Here is a 19,890-nt window from a genome sequence, read left to right on the forward strand (position 1 = left end):
TGAACGAACAGTGAGAGCGAGGAGATAAACAAATTCCGTGTCCAAGATGTATGGGAAGCATAGTCTATCCATGATCCAAAATTACTCTTCGCTCTCTGCGCTCCACTTATCCTAAAGCTCGCCAGAAGGGTATTTTACCCGTAAGAAAGCATCCTACACACACTCCTTAGCACAGGTATACCTGATCTATAGTTACATGCACTATAGGATGTGCAATGAATCTGGTCAAAAACCTCCAGTGATAGTCACTCGAAAAGTACCATGCATAATTCATTTATGTGAATATATTTTCAAATACATACTTTTTATAAATATCTTCGTAGAATATCGCGACAAGCAAAAAATCTAAATGGAAAATCTATATAATTAATGTCAGCTCTCGTATTTTGAACCCTTTGGTAATATAAGACATGATTGGAGAACGCCATTGGCTGTACCCATCGTCTCCACAGATCCTTAATAAAGAACATTCTACAGAGGAAGTAACTGAGCCTCTGAAGAATAGTCTTACCGGAAACCAATGCATGCTCCTTCCAGCGAGAAAGTAGCCTTGAACACTCCCTCGATTCGGTCTCCATAACGACTGAAAGTAGAAAGGGGAAATCTCTTTATCATATATTTCATATATGTATTGCCAATTCACACAACGCCGCCACATTATTGCATATATGTCGTATTTTAGAATTCCTGTTTAATTTTATACTTAATGGAGGTATAGTATCCAGATGTATTATTTACTCATAATTAGCTGCCCCTGTATGCATAGTTAGATTGAGTTTAAAAACATTAAAACAGCGAACATTAATGTAAGTAATATGGCACGGAAAATCACTAGATGATGAGGCTGGTTTTATGTATTTTCCCATCAACACTCGGTAGTCTTAGCCGAATTACGTCGTACAAGTCCAACCTTTACAAGCTGCCAGAGCTTTGCCATTTTGTTGGGTGTGAAAAAAGCTGCAAGAGTGGCAACAAGCATATCAAATTTCTCCATGAAAGTGACCCGCAAGAAAACATGGATTTACAGTACAAAACGGAGGATTTTGTACGCATTTTACTGAAGCTAAAGGCTACGAGAGGATTACAGCTGAGGTCAAAAGATTTGGCTTCTGTGTGACCGCAGTCAATTAAGGCCTGAAGCTTAACTCAACTGAAAGCTGATAGATAGCAAATACCTATACACTGACGCCGACGTAAACATATATATTGTACACTACTGTATAGGTATAGGCTATTCAACATGCCGACGATAAAAAATTCAGGTTTTATGGCATGAAGGTGTGATTTTAGAATGGAATGATATTTATCGTGAAGTGGACAGGTGGGGCGAATAATAAAAATATAAATTTTAAGATAAACATGCGAAATATAGAGTTTAACACAGAATAAGGATATGGCTTGGCAGTCCATATTGCCAGTGCAGATGGAAATGCCTGGATAAAGATCAAATTCAACGTCTCAGAATCTGAAGTCTTGTCAGGGGTGTCAGTGTCAAAGTCATAAATTCTACTACATCCACTATGAGTTCAAATTGATACAGCAGTATATTTGCTTCTTTGTACATGTAGCTAGGATACATCTCGAAAATGACATCGATGTTACAATAGCTAGTCATCCTGTGGTTGGCCAGCTGTATGACGTCACCCGCTGAGGCGTACAAGTGCAGCCGACTGAAGATCGACTAGGACAGTATTTCTATTGTTTTGGTGGATTTAAAGTCATTATTATGTTTATCAGAAACCCTCCAGGGAAGGTACTGTTTAAACAGGCAATAACCTTTATTATATGGACCAGTAGCTAAATATTTCATATAAACGACAGGGGCCAGTGCGGATGAAACCGGCGAGAACCACCGGCCTGTGGGAAGTTAGAGGTAAACTTTTCCACATGGTACGAATAATTACGTATACCAAATTTGTAGAAGCCAAGTGGACAGAGCCATTAGACGTCCATCCACTGGCAAACAAGGTGTGTGGTTAATTCCACCCATTAAAATCATTATTCATGGGAACTTGATAACAATAAAATTTTCGAATGGCTGTTCACGCCGTTGAAGGCCAGTTGTCTTCGTTGAAGATTATTTGGTTTCGACTAGCATAGGGTGCAATTATATGTATTATAGTCACTGAATTTTGCGAGAAAAATGTTTTCATATTTATTTATGTGATTGTTACTAAAGCCATTTTCACTTACACTGTGGCGATCAGAATTATACGTGGAGGAAACCTCGGAGTGTTCAGGATAAACCGCCCACCTTTGACACGTTACTGGCGAACTTTTCCATCATGTTGGTGAACGACAGGTGATTTTCAGTGAGTGTTAAGACTCCACCAACATAGGGTACAAATATATATACGTCACATATATGAGTCATTCACTACACAACAAAAAGTGATAGGCATTTACATGTTAAAATAAAAACGACCATTTGACCACCTTAGAAGACATGTCACATGCTTTCTATAAAACACCAATGTTTTGGAGAAAACGTGGAAATGATTTACTAAAAACGTCGATATTGTAAAATAATGCCAACCAATGTTTTAACAACAACGTATGTCTCACTACATACATGTAACGCGTTTATGGAGAAGACGTCTGCGTTTGAATAAAAAGAGCAAGATGTTTACATATTAATGCGTCTGTTTTTATAAATAGATGTCATGCGTCACTAAGAATTGCTGCATAATTCCTGAAGTCTGGTGGTTGGTCGTTATGTAAAAGACTACAGCTTATAAACTACAGAACAGTGCGTATTTCCATCACCTTTCAAAACATTAGACTGATTGCTTTTGCAAACATCCATTATAATTTCTTATACTTTGTAGCATTATGGTGGGAGAAAACCGAACAGAACCTGGGAGAATTCTTGGCTACAATCCTAATAAAAACAAAACAAAAACAAATTGCTCTATTAGAGATAAAGATTAGCCTGAGCCTAACTTAAGTTATGCTTAAAGAGTCTCAACTTAAGGCCAAAGATTGTCTTTAGGAATAGTGCGTACGCACCATTTGACAGGGTGTTTGTTGGGAGTACACTATTGAAGACGCAAGAAGCCACCTGTAAAATCAGTACAGTCACTGGATATTTTCAAACGGCAGGAAATTACTCGCCCTGAAATTAGATCAAGATACACGGCAAAGACATCTTCTTAATTAATGAGAGTAGTCCTGTTTACACTCGCTGACCTGGAGATTGGCGAGAACCTCCTTTGCTTGCCAGAAAATCCGGCTGTCAATTTGTCTTCTACAATTTCCACCTCGGAGTCACTGATGACGGGTTGCTCGTGCTGTCATGACAACGCGAGGCGATTCTCTGTGGAAATACTAGGAAATAAACAGCATTTCTGATCCGTAGCACATTTCTTTCATGGGAATTTCAGTGGAACTGGATAATAATAAGTGCTCTTTTTAAATAATAATAGGAGAGGGTAGAATCGCAAATGTGTGTATTAAATGTAGACATAAATGTGTCGGTTCACACAATTACAGGACCACCAAATGCTGTATCCAGGACAGTTTCTTATAGCGTTGACCATCTTGTTCAGTTTCCTGATTCTACTTGTGTATAAAATGGTGTTTAAAGTCAATATTTCAAGTAAAAAATAAATAATTAAATAAATAAAAAAACAGCTCAGTTATTGACGGTATACAAATAGCGAGTCTGATATTAAATGTTTGGTTTACAAGGCTCAGGTGTTTAGAGAACGTAATTGTGTTTCACAATATAAGTAGGCCTATATTGTTCGTATACAGGATGCGTGTATCGACGCGGGGATTTGGGCATAGACCCTCCCCCCACCCTCCCTCCCGAAACAAATAACAAATGATTCCCGTGATTACGAACTGAATACAATGATTAAGATGTTGCCGCCTACGGCTGTTTTCAATCTGTAGATAGATAATTATAATATTTCACTCCATGCTTACTTTCTCTGAAAACTCATAGATAAAAGGTAGCATGTCAAGTGTTTTTTCCGGTAAAATCGTTGATTCATTAGCAAAGAACATGCAATGAATAAAACAGAACGAAACGAGAAATCAAAGAATGAAGACGGACTGAATGACAAAATGGTAGAACATTCTAATACCACTTATAAATTCTTTTTTTTATCAGCACATGTATATAGTTTCTATACATTTTCACACCCCTCGGGCGTCCTTAGCACAACATGGTTCTAGGTTAGTCCAGTACTGATGAGATCCAATTAAATGGGTGGGAGCGGGCGGGGTAATGAAGATTAACATTTCGACACAAGCTGCAAGCAGATCGCAAGTTTGGGGCAATGGAATCAATACATTTTAATCACTTCCGCTTCTCGAGAAGAATATATTTCTCTGTGTTAAGGATATAAAATCGTCTACTTTCGTTGAAACGAATGGGATTTGTCGAAGCTTTGAACACGTATATGGGTTTTACTGGTGAAAGTTTGAATGTTTGGTGAGAGGGTTCAAGTTGTCAAGTAGTGATGAGGCTCGAGGTACCTAAAACACCTGCTCGGATATACATGTAGGAATGTCCTGGCTCTAGACCATATTTTCCAAAAGGTTTTTCACATTAATATGCCAGCCTAAAATCCATTAAAACTTACTGCAGTCACCTAAAAGTACTTCATCAGACCTGGTTTCACACAAAATAACACATTTTAAAAAGCTCAATAGACAAACAGAAGAAATTTCGTCTTCGTCTCCGAGTGCATTTGTGTCATCAATAGCTGGCTGTAAAAATAATTGCTCAAGTGATTGATTTAAACGAAGCAACTTGCACCCTCCTGACACCATGATAAAAGGAGAATTAGGTAAACAATGCGGTGATGTCAAAAACAGTTTATTCCACGGATCTGGTTTAGAAACACCGAGTGGCCTCCGAGGCCGAGATGCGCAATAACCCAAGAGCCTCTCACCTATGTGGTCACTGTCAAATTCGAATCCAGCTCATACTGGCTTCCTCTCCGGTCGTACGTGGGAAGATCTGTCAGCAGCCTGCGGTTGGTTGTGGGATTTGTCCGGGCTCTGTCCGGATTCCTCACACCATAACGCTGGCCGCCGTCGTATAAGTAAATATATTCTTGAATACGCCGTAAACCACCAATTAATTCAATAACTAAATAGAAGTACCGATGCTGTACTCGACATGCCTTTCACAGTATTTAAGCTAGCACATTGCAAAGGAACCAAGTCTCAGGACAAGCAGTGAACCAGAGGGATCCTGTTACACTACAAAAGACGTCTCCATGGAGAGCGAAACATGTGAAGACATTCCCTTAATAAATTTCACTTCGCTAAAGACAACAAATTATGCAACAAAATCTGAGAATTATCACCCATTTTTTGAGGAGGTTTTGTCGACAACACGCTCTGAAAAATTACCACGGCTTCCTGTCCATTCTGTAGGCATTCTGACAAGGGCCGTTGTTGCATGCAGTTCCAGAAATTTAGGACTGTCCCGTCGGTAACGATTAAAATAACCTCAAAATCCGATTCATTGCACCGATGTCTGTCGATCCACAGAAAGAAAACCCAACAGCAATCAAGAGCTGATTAGTGATGAGATGTTGCAAGCAAAGTATCACGTGGCGTTTCTAAGGCTAATCATTGGTAAAGCCCTTAAGGGCTGCTACGCGAAGTGAATTGTCTATCAAATCCATATCCCCAGCGTTAAATCCCATCCCCTCGGATTTAGTGCCTTTTCAGAACAATTTTTCAGTGAAACTGTGGCTTACATTTCCACGTGATTAAGGCAGCAGACTCTATTTAACAATATCAAGTAGAACTGTGTTATACATACGTGAGAGTGAAACAGTGTGTTCTACACGTACGATTTAGATCGCAAAGTACTGATTTCATTATCACGTCTCGAAAGAGAAATATGTGTGAAATATAACACCTAATGTGGGTCAAGTCTTACTGACTGTACACTCTATGTCCATTGTAACAGTTAACACTGACGGTTGTGTGTAGACTGAGTATCTTACGGTACAATCCCCCACCCCACAAACTCTTAAGTTAGTGCGTTTATCAGGTACTTACAACCTGGTTCTGCACGATTCTCTTACGTAAATACCTGACTGACGTAAGATAAGCCAAGTATTTCTGGGAGCGGCGCAAAACATAACATATATATATATATATATATATATATATATATATATTATGAATAAATAAATAGTCTAAAAATAAATAAGCCACAAATAAATTTCTAAATAATCTGTAAATCAATCAATCAATCAATATTATATAAACCAATCAATTAATCAATCAAACAATACATTCCCAGAATACTGTATGAGTTTACATGTAGCTGTAATCAAGTTTGAAGTTTGAAGACGTCTCACAACATCACAACCCAGTTTCAAACTCAGGTAGATAGGTTAATCTGAAACCAAACTGCTTGGGCTCTACTGAGAAACAACAACAAAGGCAAGAACATGCACCTGTTTACAAGGAATTCTTCTCGCTATGTTCAAGTCTCTTCAAAACAATTTTGGTCGTTATGCGTCTATAACACAAAAATATCTACATTGATATGTCTATTTACGTATAATCAAACCATAAGGCACAACTCTATGACTAGGCCCATTTCTTTATGTTACATGTTGTAATACAATTGTGACCGTTAAGGACTGATGTCTGGATATTTACCCACAATCCAACCATGAGAACAAAGACGAAGTAAGAAGCCACGACGGCGATGTCCCCCCAGTGGTCAAGCCCGCGCGTGTCCATATTGAGCTGTGGTGAGCGTGAAAGCTTCCCACTGATGTACTCCTTCACGTCCAGTCGTAGATCCCAGTGTCTCGACCAGAGAGCCTCACGCTCTGTGGCTGTCATCGGCCTCAGGCTGACCGACAAAACAGCACAAGTTTACAGGGACTGTGTGAAGATAGTCTAGAGATCCCTTAAAGCTAGATTAGCGCCTTAGTGACGAACAAAGGTTGTTGGTAACTCTACCCACATACGTTGCAGAACATCATAACAGCAATGTGAGTACACGTATATGTATCAGCGAATGAGACAGCCCCCGCCGAACAATTCGAACTACTTTCCTCACACTACAGAATACAAAAGACTACGGACTGGAGAGTAAATATAGGGCAGCGGCAACAGTGTGATTAACTGACAGATTGTCGCACCTAACGGGAGAAATCCGGCTGCTTGTCAATTTACTCCAGTTTGGGCTCTGTTCTGACCGTTTGTTTACGTGCCTAAAAACCACCGGTGGCTGGTTTCATGAAGCATACTTAGTGTTAAGTAGCCCTTAGCTAAGTACACTTTATATCTATACAATATACGTATTCATGGTAGTTAAGAGCAAACTTAGCGAAGTGAGCTTCTTGAAACCAGTCTCAAGGCTTATGCAGCACTAGAGAGAAAAATGCAGTAATGTTACCTGCAATTCATCAGAAGCAGACAGAAATGTGTCCCTTTGAAACCGATGTAGATGCTGCCATTGGCGTTCCTTATATTTTCGGTCTGTTTTGTCAGAGAAGCTTCTTACACAGGCAGGCAACCCGGTTCCGCTCGGTTTCTCTCACTATAATGCTTGCCGCCGTCGTATAAGTGAAATACTCTTGAGTACGGCGTAAAACACCAATAAAATTAATAAATAAATAAATAAATAAATATATAAGTATAAGTTTCAGAAGGAAATGCCTTTGGCTTCAGCCAAATAAAGAAGTAATACACTTTATGGCAAACAAAGAAACATCACCCTCATGGTAATCCTTGTGCTCTCTGTTGGCATTGTCATCAGCCTCGTTATTACTGTTGTCTTCGCATATCGACGAATTGCCTGATTGATTCACTCAAGGATTGTTCATTTTCATGACGTTCGCCGAGTAGATGTGTGGATAGAACCGAAGTAACCCACAGACGTTGTCCAGTTACCTGATAGATGGCTTGACATACGGCCACAGCCAAAAAGGCAGGAGTTGGATGCGAACACACGACCTGATCAAATGCCTGATTGTCGCCGCCAGCTGGCACTGTATTCAACCGAGCTTCGGGGGACCAATCCCGTGGCCCTGAACAAACTTAGACTGTTTAGGAGGCCCAAAAACTTATTGTCACCAAGGCCCCAGAGTCTCACAAGAGGTTATAGCGGAGGAAATCCGAGGTCATGAACACTTGTAACTTCTACCCGGGATTGAGGTGGATGGATCTTAAACCCCATGCCCCGGAACCAAGAAGCTATCTTAGACTTAAGTCGAAATTTCAGTCATTAAACTTGATATGTTCATTTCCATTATTTTAGCTGAAATTTGTTTTACAATAACTTACAGAGAATTTAGAATGACAAGCAATACTTCTACCTTGATACGTAAGAAATAACAATTTTGAAGTGACTGGAAAGTTTGACGCAGGTCTAAGGTCGCTTCGAGCATCCCGGGGCCAGTGTTTACGAATGCGCTATGGTGCGGTCCACGTGACTATATGCTATAACAATCTATAATATATCTTGGTGATAATGATTATCGTTGTTAACAACAAGGTGTTTTACACAGACATGTCCGTCGAAGATCCGCAACATAATAACAAAAGGTTGGCTCTTATCTATGACATAAACGGATTTTTAACAGAAACACTGGTAAAATCTTTTACTTAATTAGGAACACAGGAACAATCAATTTTTTTTCAACATTTTATTTGCACTAATTACGTACGATGGATATTTTTGAAACACATCCAAGAGAATCCCTTGACAGAGTTTGACAACAGAAAGGGAACGATTATAGGTTTTATTCAGTCAAACTGCAATAAAACGAGAGGGAAAGGTGCGCAATCGCTCAAACAGTTCCTCAGTTGTGGTCGCCCTGTCCTTTACAAACAGTGCAACAAAATTAAGTTCCCCCCAAAACGTTGTTTGATATCTCCCTTGATATGTACCAGATCGCAATGAAATTTTGCACACACTATCCCAGTAATCCGGCGGACGTGGTATTTAAAGGATTAACGTGCAGGTGCAGTTGTGCGCTAATGGGCATGCGCAAACTGAAAATCGGTCGATTTGGAAAATTTCACAAAAGGAGTTAACCAGATTTTTCACCGCCAAATTTTGATTTGATCAGAGAATTGGTGTTACCAGTCCTGAAATATTCGTGCGGGTGGGCATTAAAGACATGACACACACGATAAGAAATTCATGGGGTTAAACATGATCTGCATCAGGCCTGAGACGCCACCTTCAGGGAGAGTGGTTAGCCATCCCACAGCGTCAGATCGCACGCCTCATCAACACAATGCGAGCGCTTTGTCAAAATGTGATACAATCTCGTGGCGTCTACAGACGATATTGATAATTACTGGTCATCGAATTCTGTGAATAAAATAAAGGGTTAGCGTTGAAAAATCTGGTTGACTCCTTTTATGAAATTTTCAAAATCGACCGATTTCCAGTTTGCGCATGCCCATTAGCGCACAGGCGACATGCACGTTAATCCTTGATATACCACGTCCGCCCGATTACTGGGATAGTGTGTGCAGAATTTCATTGCGATCTGGTACATACAATGGGAGATATCAAATAACTGGGGGAACTTACTTTTGTTGCACTGTATATATTATTCAAAACAAAACAAATCTGAGACAGAAAGGATGGGACTGCTTTGCTGTATATGAAAACGAAAGTGCTGCATTTTTAGTCAACATGGGAAGTTATCAAGGTAAATCCTGGTTTAGATGTAAACGTCAGGATGAGGCGACGAAGGGAATTGTTTAACACGGACGTTGCAGTGGTTTGTCAACAAGTAACCTCGAATCTGAGTTTGCCTGTAGATTTACATGTAATAGCCATACTCCTCCGTGTCATATCACGACGACTTTTACTTTGTAAGTCGTTGGGGACACAAATTTACAAATGGGACAGGAAACATTAATAAAAATGCATGGATTTAAATCACTTTTATCGTAAATGTTCCGGTCGGAATGGACGTGCCTACCCTTGAACAAAAATAAGTGTCCGAGTGATGCACATCTGCGTCTGTAATTTTTAACTTGCTTGTATATAACATTTTTCCATTCCATGTTGCTTGATCAGCTTTCAGGACCATGTCCGATAAATGCAATTGTCTAGTAGATGACCACTGCTGTTCACTTCCGACGAAATAACAGTAAAGAACGATTGTAGAACCTTTCTTGACCTTTAAGTGACCTTCATCTGAAATTGTGATTCCACCACGAGGGTATGACCATTCAGCGTAGTTCCGCCTGGAAAATTTACCTAAACATAAAGAAGAAAATCCTTATCGTTCTTTGAATGATTCACTGATATACTAGGTGATTTATACCTTCATAACGGAGTGGTCCTTAAAGTGACACAAAATTATCCTCTTTTAATTAAACGAAACTGGTACTCTCCAAAAGAATCTGTTGTATTTAACGGAAAGTATGTTGTTTGCGTGATGTTAAAATGTATTCTGTTAGTATGCCTGCTTATTCTGTCCTTGTAGCAGATAATTCTGTAGAATATTGGCACGTATATTATGTTATAATTGAAAATACATATTGTATTAGATTAACATGTTATTATGCTGAATATGAAAACTATTTTGTTATAATAACAAAATACATTTCTAGCCGCATTCAAGCAACTGACTTTCTGTTGAAATCAACAATTTTTTTTAGTATAACAGTTACTTTGAAACAAAACTGACTATTTCATTTTAATAATTCTATCATTTGATATTGCTTTTTAACCGCCCGTGAACTATTATAATGTGAAAAAAGTTATCTAACACACGCTGTTGTTAATGCGCGGTTGCCTGTCAGAGTTGTTATATATACATAAACGCTGTTGTTAACGGTCGATTGTCTGTCAGAGTTGTTATCTATAAAGGCCAGATTTTGTTAATGGTCGTCTGTTAATGATATATTGCATGTGGTTATCTGTAATAAACTTTGTTGTTACTGGTCGGTTGCCTGTCAGAGTTGAGATCTTTAAATAAACGCCGTTGTTAATAGTCGGTTGTCTGTCAGAGTTGTTATCTATAAACACACGCTGTTGCTGTTGGTCGGTTCCGTGTCAGAGTTGCTATCTATAAATAAACGCTGTTGTTAACGGTCGGTTGTTTGTCAGAGTTGTTATCCATAAACACACGCAGTTGTTACTGGTCGATTGCCTATCAGAGTTCTTATCTATAAATATACACTGTTGCCACTGGTCGGTTGCCTGTCAGAGTTGTTATCTATAAATAAACGCCGTTGTTAATAGTGGGTTGTCTGTCCGAGTTGTTATCTTTAAAGGCACGCTGTTGTCAATGGTCGGTTGCCTCTCAGAGATGTTATCTATAAACACACGCTGTTGTTAATGGTCGGTTTCCTATCAGAGTTGTTACTTGTAATACGCTCTAATGTCAATGGTCGGTTGCCTGTCAGAGATGTTATCTATAAAAACACGCTGTTGCTACTGGTTGCCTGTCAAAGTTGTTATCTATTAATAAACGCTGTTATTACTGGTCGGTTGTCTTTCAGAGTTGTTATCTATAAACACAAGCTGTTGTTAATGGTCGGTTGATTGCCAGATTTGTTATCTGTAACACATGCTGATGTGAATGGTCGGTTGTCTGTTAGCGTTGTTAGCTGTAATGCACGCTGTTGTCAATGGTTGGTTGTCCGTCAGAGTTGTTATCTTTAACACATGCTGATGCGAATGGTTGGTTGCCTGTCAGAGTTGCTATCTGTAACACATGCTCTTGTTAATGATCGGTTGCCTGTTAACGTCGTTACCTTCTTCAAGTCTTATATACGAGCACTTGGGCTCCTCTCCCGTCCATTGCCCGTTTTCACACACGCGCTTGGAGTCCCCCGTGAAGTATCTATCCTCAAAGGTCTCACACCTGGAGAGCATTCGAAATCCTCCCTTCACAGTGTCTCCTGATTTTCGTGATAAACGTTTGCCGTTGACATCGCGATACACAGAGATAACGAATGCATTCTGGTCAGTGACGTTGCACGGCTCGCTTTCAGCTGTGTACAGAATGAATGAATGAATGAATGAATGAATGAATGATTATGGCTTAACGCCACATCGGCAATATTTCAGCCATATCGTGGCGAGAACAAGGTGAAAGCAAGAGACGGTCAAGGTTTTCGATCTGATAATATGAACACCAAAAGTAAAACAAAAAGTACAGACGTGATTAAAATCGAATAAAAGAAAAATAAGATTTAAAACTCGAAAACCAGGGTTATAGTACATGTATAAATATATATAACTGTTTATCTATAGATATTTGACAATTAAAATTTATATTTTATGATATAGACCAATGGCCTTCAAATAATTTATGACAACATCGCCAGCGATGCTGTCAAATAAATCATATATAGAGTTGACCGTGTAGAATCTCTGCCGAACATGGGCAAAGTCTACACAGTCAACCAGAATATGTTTGATGCCATATTGAGCATCACATCCAACACACTCGGGAGCACTGCTCCCATCCAAGATGAAATTGTGTGTCAGATGAGAATGTCCAATACGGCATCTGGTTAAAACGACTTGGTCTCTACGAGACATATCAAATGTATATGAATTATAGCCAATGACCGGATGAATGACATGCAGTTTATTATGGACCTGCAAGTTCCATTCACCCTGCCAAAGGCCACGAATATATTTAAGAATATTGGACTTCCAGTCAGTATAAGGGATTTTTATCTTAGATATGGGTTTATTTAGGGCAGCTTTCGCCTCCCTGTCTGCGACTGTGTTTCCATGGATACCAATATGACTTGGTATCCAGCAAAATATAATATCTTTACCTCTTCTAATTAATTTCCTATGTATAGCTAAAATTTGAAGGATCAAGGGATTTTTAAATTTATTTTTCTGTATTGCCAATAAGCAAGACAACGAGTCAGTGCATATCATTGCCCTCTGGGCACACCCAGAAGAAACATATGATAAGGCCAGGAGTATACCTCTGGCCTCGGCAGAGAATATTGAAGAAGAGGATGGAAGACGAAAGGAAAAGACTCACTGCTCCATGACAGCCGCAGTCGCAACCCTGTCCCCATCCTTCGACCCGTCAGTATATATAAATTTATAATCCATATAATTAGCTTTAATTTCAGCAAAACCTTGCTGAATTATAAGAGGATTTATATTCGATTTATTATATTTACGTAGATCAAATATTAGTTTAGGTTGTGGGAGAAGCCATGGAGGAGACTCCGGAAAAGACACCGGAGCTATATCCTCCAGCTTGATGTTAGCTCCCACAATATGGTCCCGTATACGAAGACCGAACGAAGGGATCTTGTTAGGACATTTAGTATATTTGTCTACATACAATGGATTGAAAACACAGTCGTAGGCAGGGTTTGTTGGATGTGCTTTAAGCTTTGTAGCATATTGAAGGCTAAGTTTTATACGTCGGTTATATAACAAAGGCTCATTTGCCTCCACGTATAAACTTTCTACTGGTGAAGTTCTAAAAGCACCAAGGCTGAGCCTCAAACCTTGGTGATGAACAGGATCCAACATTTTAATGTACGACTTCCTAGCGGAACCGTAAATGATGGATCCATAGTCCAATTTAGACCTCACCAGAGAACGATATAAATTAAGTAAAACTGATCGGTCAGCACCCCAATCGGTGCTAGACACGACCTTAATTATATCGAGAGCCTTTGTACATTTAGCTTTAAGCATTTTAATATGAGGTATAAAAGATAGTTTACTATCAAATATTATACCTAAAAATTTAGTTTCTCCAACAATTTTAACCTGTTCACCACAAAAATTAAGCTCAGGTCAAGATGAAGTTTCCGTTTATTACAAAAATGCATACCGACAGTTTTAGACGTTGAAAATCTAAAACCGTTTTCAGTTGCCCATTTCTCGATTTTGTTGAGACAAAGCTGCAACTGACGTTCAATATTATTCATATTCTTAGCTCGGTAGCATATAAGGAAATCATCGACGTATAAAGAACTCTCTGTGCCAGATGTTAATGTTTTTGCTAGGCTATTTATTTTTATGCTGAACAGAGTTGGTGATAGAATGCTGCCCTGGGGTACACCCATTTCCTGCTCATAAGAGTCAGAAAGAGTGGACCCAACCCGTACCTTAAACTGACGATCGGATAAAAATTGTGATATAAATATAGGTAATCGACCTTTAAGAGCCATATCCGTGAGGTCTTTTAAAATACCATATTTCAATGTGGTGTCGTAAGCCTTTTCAAGGTCAAAAAATATGGACACCACATGTTCATTATTAACAAAACCATCACGAATAAAAGTTTCAAATCGAACAAGGTGATCTAAAGTAGATCTACCTTGCCGAAAACCGCATTGAATATTAGATAAAAGCTTGTTGGTTTCAAGAAACCAAACAAGTCTATCATTAATCATCCGTTCCATAGTCTTACAGACACAGCTGGTAAGAGCTATGGGACGGTAATTATTTGGATCAGTATGATCCTTACCCGGTTTGGGAACCGGGATAATACACGCCTCCCTCCATGATGGTGGAAAATTACCAGTTATCCAAATATCATTAATCAAATCCAAGAGAGTCTCCAGTGGCTCAGGTGGTAAATGGTTGAGAAACTTATAATATACATTATCAGGACCACAAGCAGTATCGTGGGCCTTTTTTAATGCAGTTCTAAGTTCCTCGATATTAAATGGACAATTATAATCTTCTAAATTTTTAGAAGAAAAGGGCAATTTAGTTTTCTCCTTCTGGTTTTTAATATGTTGGAATTTTTTCGTATAGTTCTTAGAAGAAGATTTGTTGGAAATTGTTTCAGCTAATTTATTGGCTATATCAGATGGAGATGTTAATATATTATCTCCATCTTTTAAATGCTGAACTTTTGCTTTATTATTTTTGCCCTTAAGTTTCTGAACCATGTTCCAGACCTTACGCATGGGTGTTTTTGACGTAATGCCTGAAACAAAGTTCCGCCAACAAGATCGTCTCTTGGACTTGAGTAATCGACGAGCCTTAGCTCTAAAAATACGAACCTGGTTTAAGTTATTATCAGTAGGACAAATATTAAATTTTCGCTCGGCCTTTTTGCGGTCCTTAATGGCTTTGCGACAGTCCTGATCATACCAGGGTTTACTTTTGGATTTTGGATTTGTCGAGGTTTTAGGGATAGTTCTATCGGCAGCTCGTAAAACAAGCTCGTTAAATTTTAATATTGGATCATCTGCTGCATTGAGAGTCCCTGGGGTGATATCGGCCTCACAGAACATCTCAAATGCGATCCAATCTGCTTTATCGAATTTCCACCTAGCTACACGTTCTAAAGAATTAGAAGTGATATGTTCTAGGATTATAGGAAAATGGTCACTACCACGAAGATCGTCATGCACCTTCCAAGAAAAATCAAGGAGAAGTGATGGATCCGTGATAGTGAGATCGATAGCAGAATAAGCGCCGTTACCTGGATGTAAATAGGTATTAGAACCATCATTGAAATAACACAGTTCCTGCTTCGATAAAAATTCTTCCATTATCTTGCCCTTATTATTTATGTTATTACTGCCCCATAGGGGGTTATGGGAATTAAAATCTCCCAGTATTATAAACGGTTTAGGTAACTGTTCTTTTAAATTGTGTAACTGAAAAGCTGACAAAGAGGTGTTCGGGGGTATATACACCGAACATAATGTGACTGTTTCATATAATGAAACACGAACGGCCACAGCTTGAAGCTCTGTATCCAGAGCTACAGGGCTGTGGATAATATTGTTATTTATGAAGATCGAGGAGCCGCCTGCAGCTCGCTCTTCTTCAATACAATATGTGCTATAAAGGGAATAATTTTTAAGAGTTATTTTATCTTTGTCAGATGTCTTCAGGTGAGTTTCCTGAAGACACAGGGCAACTGGATTGAAAGATTGTACTAGCTGTGTTATTTCAATAAAATTTGCCTTAAGACCTCGACAATTCCACTGTATAATTTTATCTAAGGAAGACATTATGGAGGTAGGCGTATAGGAGATTTATGCTTGGACCGAGGTCGACCCTTCCTTGGAGATCGGCTGCAAGATCTCCCTGGTGCGGGTGATGTATCCATCACCTCCGCGTCTGATGTTGAAGGATCGACATCCTCCAACGATCCAAACCTATTAAAAGTTTGGATAGGGTCCCTGGTGGCCTTGGAAGAACGTTCCACAGGACCACTAGGTTTATTATTATTATTATTCATATTATTCGTTCCTTTGCTTGGCTTTTTGTCTGGGAATTTATTAGGTTCAGCTGTTTTACGTTGTTCTATATTTTTGGGAGTTTCGGAACTTGTTGATATAGTTTGTGTAGAACAAGAGCTATATTTAGGCTGGGCTGCAGGTTTAACAGAAGTTTGAGCGGATATGGTTTGGGGCTGATCGTTTCCAATTGGCCAAGTGAGTGATGTCTGAGTAGCAACAGATGTTGTAACTCGCTTGACCACATTTGAAAACAAAGCCTGTGATGTATTGCACACTAATTTGCGTGCTTCCTTGTACGGGATGTTATTTTTAACTTTTAAAGTAACTATCTGTTTTTCTTTTAGGAATAATGGACAGTCTTTAGAGGAGGCCATATGATCTCCACTGCAATTACAACATTTAAATGTGTCACTGCAGTCGAAACCCTCATGACCTTCCTTCCCGCATCGGAAACAAATCAATTTATTTATACATTGGCCTTTGCCGTGACCTAATTTTTGGCACGTAAAACACCTTGTCGGGTTGGGAATGTACAGGTCAACGCGAACCCTGTACGGGCCAATGTAAATGGATGACGGAAGTGATGTGCTGTTAAATGTTAATAAGTAAGTGTTGAGTTTAATGGTGTTGCCAGATTTTTTCGTAACGAAACGTTTAACATTGGTAACACCCTCAGACTTTAATTCAGCACAAATTTGTTCTTCAGACAGGTCAATCAGATCCCGATCCCTGTCCCGTATGATGCCCTTGCAGCTATTTAGGGATTTATGTGGCGATGCAAAAACAGGCACGTCCAAAACGGAATTCAATGATAATAAATTGAATGCCTGCTGTTTTCGGAAACATTCAATAAGGATATCGCCAGATCTTAATTTTTTAACATTTTAACTTTACCAGCTGAACCTTCTATTGTTTTTTTTAGAGCGAATGGATCAAGTTTAGACGCAGGACGTTGGTCGTTTTTCGTTGATAAAACAATGAAAGCCGGCCAACTGTCCGCTCCATTGCCTATTTCCAGAAATTCCTCATTTTTACGTTTTTTTGCGATGTTTACTGGAGCATTTGAAATAGTTTTTGAGGAAGACATAATTGATATGGTAAGAATTCACCTTACGTGTCCCCCACCCGCCACGGAGTGCCAACAAGGGCGAATCTACCTCTGCGGATGTCCAGCAGAAATTAGAAACAGGGAATCCACACAAGGTATACTCGAACAGATTGAGTTATACCGACAAGGTTAAACCCAATCTACTCGATTGACCCATTAGCCACCGCCTTCTACATCGATCCCAGAGAAGAGCATTTGGGAAAATACTAATTTCACATCACAGTAAGTGAAAGAAATGACCAACGAGATCATCTGTAGGGCTTGACGTGACCAGCCGATTGATCGGATCGGGCCCATCCGACCTCCCGTCTCTCTCCAAGTAAGGGCCAAAGTGGCGTGTTGGACGTGAGGATCTCGCAAGACCAACACCCCCTCAGCCACCAGGATCCCATCCTCGAAGATTACGGGTCGCAACCCACGGCAAACAAGTCGCTTCCCGGTTGCCTCTCACACAACCGAGAAGATGTGAGCCTATTGTATTCACCGGGCTCACACAGGAGAGCTCTAGGTGAGTCGACTTTTACGACAAGCTTGCCTAGAGGGCTGAGGTCCTATTCTTGTCACCCCGGAAACCCCACGGGGGTATTTATTTGATTGTTGCGTAACGCCATGCATACCTAAGAATTTGTCAATGGTGCGATAGCGTTCACTGTTATCAGCGAGGAAACGTCACTTCCGGCGTAAACCACCGACCATTGGCAAGTTATTGGCAAAGACGAAAAGCTGACGTAACACAAGCTTCGTCGACCGCTTGTTGTCACCGAGGTCCCATACGCACAGAGAGGTGGGAATACTGTCACCAGGGTGGAACTGATGGCGACAATGTATTTACTATGTCCTTTGCGATAATCTGGTAATGGGGTGTTAGCCCACTGATAGGTCTGCCGATGAGCCAGACCAGGCACCTGGCTTGGCTTGAACCAGTGGGCCTATTGTTGTAAGGCCTATTCCGGAAATAGAATATAATCAGAAAGCAATCCATTGCAAATACATATCAGGGCTTTTGCCACTGTCTCTCTCAACAGAAATCAACGGCCACCATTATGGTGGGAGGAAACACGGCATAGCTCCGGGGAAACCCACGACCATCCGCAGTTTCGGCGAAACATAAACCTGTCGATATTATTTTTGATAAGCTGCTTACTTCGCCGGAAATATACAAGTTCAACATTTCACCAATAATCCATTAATCTCTTCTCTAGATATTTCGATAAAGTAAAACCAAATGACCATAATCACACATTCTCAAAGAAGCCAACAGCCTTAAGGCAAAGTTTACAGAGAGGTAAGAAAGCTTCATCACGAACAGGAACAATGATACGACTTTCATGAGACAAGGCTGTAAGAAACATCAGAGTGTGAGGAAAACTGCAGACTTACCAACACAACGTGTCGTTTCCCCGTCCCACTCTTGGTTCATCTGACAGGTTCTCTCGGTGGAGCCGAGTAAAGTGTAGCCCGCGTAACATTTAAAAGAGACCTTATCTCCGACCTGACGACCAAACCCCACGCGACGCCCGTTCTTAGGGTAGTTTAGATACGGGCATTCTCCTGGTAAAACAAAACGTAACACAAGATTGATTGACTACCTGACAGATAGATTATTTGATAAGTCCATATAGGTGATAAACTGATCTGTGGATTGCCAAAGTAGGCTGGTTAACTGACTCCTTGAGTTTGATGGGTTTACTTGAATTAGTTCCTTTGTCGGCCACTGTTGCCGGGAATTACTGGCCCAGGTGACGCCGCAAAACTTTGCTGCAAGCTTCCGCTCTCCGGTTCACACATAGAGTGCTGTTAGCTACGCTTAGGAGTTTTGGGCTCTTATTTGACCCTGAGGGAAGAGCATAAATCTATAATTTGCTCATAACGCCATGTTTTTTTCTCTTGGGTTTTGAACGTCCCATTCAGTCCATTTGTTCGAAAATGTATTAGCTAATAATGGCATTATGTCACATTTCATATTTAAATTTTAGCCACACTCTGCAGCCAATGCAGATCTTCAAAGACAAAGTGTAACAGCTCTGCCCGGTTTCCTCCCATCACAATGCTAGACGCCGTGAATATATAGGTGAAATATTCTTGAGAACGGCGTAAAACACCAATTAAACAAAGAAATAAATAACTGTTGGGAACAGGACACGGAAAACAAGACGAAAGGAAAGATAAAACACTTTTTATGTTTATACGTATATCCGTACAGATACAGCTTGGGATAGAACACAGGAGTATGGAAAAACTGACGGAGAATATGGCCAATAAATGTTGTAAAATAGGACAAAAAGTAGTCTTCGACAGTGCACCTTAACAATGTGTAAGCTAGCCATCACATTTTTAAAAAGTTTCATTTTAATACCATCAGGCCATTTTGAAAATGTTGCTCGGAACTAAATACGTAAAGACAGAGTTTGTGAAATTTGAAAAATGGTAGACTAAGACACTACGCCATGACAATGTGTGAGCTGTATTTTAAATTTGAACAAAGTTTCATAAGAATACAAGAAGGCGTTTGGGAGATGATACTCGCAAGACAACCCGGACAGCTTTCTGCTTTTGCAAGTTCACATGCAAAACAGTTATTGGGATACAGCTCGGAACAGAACACAGGGAGT

The 19,890-nt window shown here is 39.8% G+C and overlaps 2 protein-coding genes across 3 annotated transcripts in view; both read right to left on the bottom strand.

The window, feature by feature from the left end:
• LOC135481105 (sodium/myo-inositol cotransporter 2-like) overlaps positions 1-7,033 on the bottom strand; it is a 28,750-nt gene extending 21,717 nt beyond the window's left edge. Inside the window, exons 1-2 of the mRNA XM_064761041.1 lie at positions 6,643-7,033; positions 512-583 (exon numbers count right to left, since the gene is read on the bottom strand). Of these exons, the coding sequence (XP_064617111.1) occupies positions 512-583; positions 6,643-6,831 (261 nt within the window). The 5' untranslated portion in view covers positions 6,832-7,033. The remainder of the gene's footprint in view (positions 1-511; positions 584-6,642) is intronic.
• Positions 7,034-8,633: 1,600 nt separating this feature from the next.
• The window catches only part of LOC135480330 (sushi, von Willebrand factor type A, EGF and pentraxin domain-containing protein 1-like), a 79,615-nt gene continuing 68,358 nt past the window's right edge, over positions 8,634-19,890 (bottom strand). Inside the window, exons 23-25 of one of the 2 annotated variants that reach the window (XM_064760151.1) lie at positions 18,659-18,829; positions 11,725-11,964; positions 8,634-10,219 (exon numbers count right to left, since the gene is read on the bottom strand). In XM_064760151.1, coding sequence (XP_064616221.1) covers positions 9,891-10,219; positions 11,725-11,964; positions 18,659-18,829 — 740 coding nt within the window. In that variant the 3' untranslated portion in view covers positions 8,634-9,890. Of the gene's footprint in view, positions 10,220-11,724; positions 11,965-18,658; positions 18,830-19,890 lie in introns of those variants that run through there. The other variant, XR_010445925.1, reaches the window with a different exon arrangement.

Source organism: Liolophura sinensis, chromosome 13, assembly GCF_032854445.1.
Source record: "Liolophura sinensis isolate JHLJ2023 chromosome 13, CUHK_Ljap_v2, whole genome shotgun sequence".
Classification (NCBI taxonomy): domain Eukaryota; kingdom Metazoa; phylum Mollusca; class Polyplacophora; order Chitonida; family Chitonidae; genus Liolophura; species Liolophura sinensis.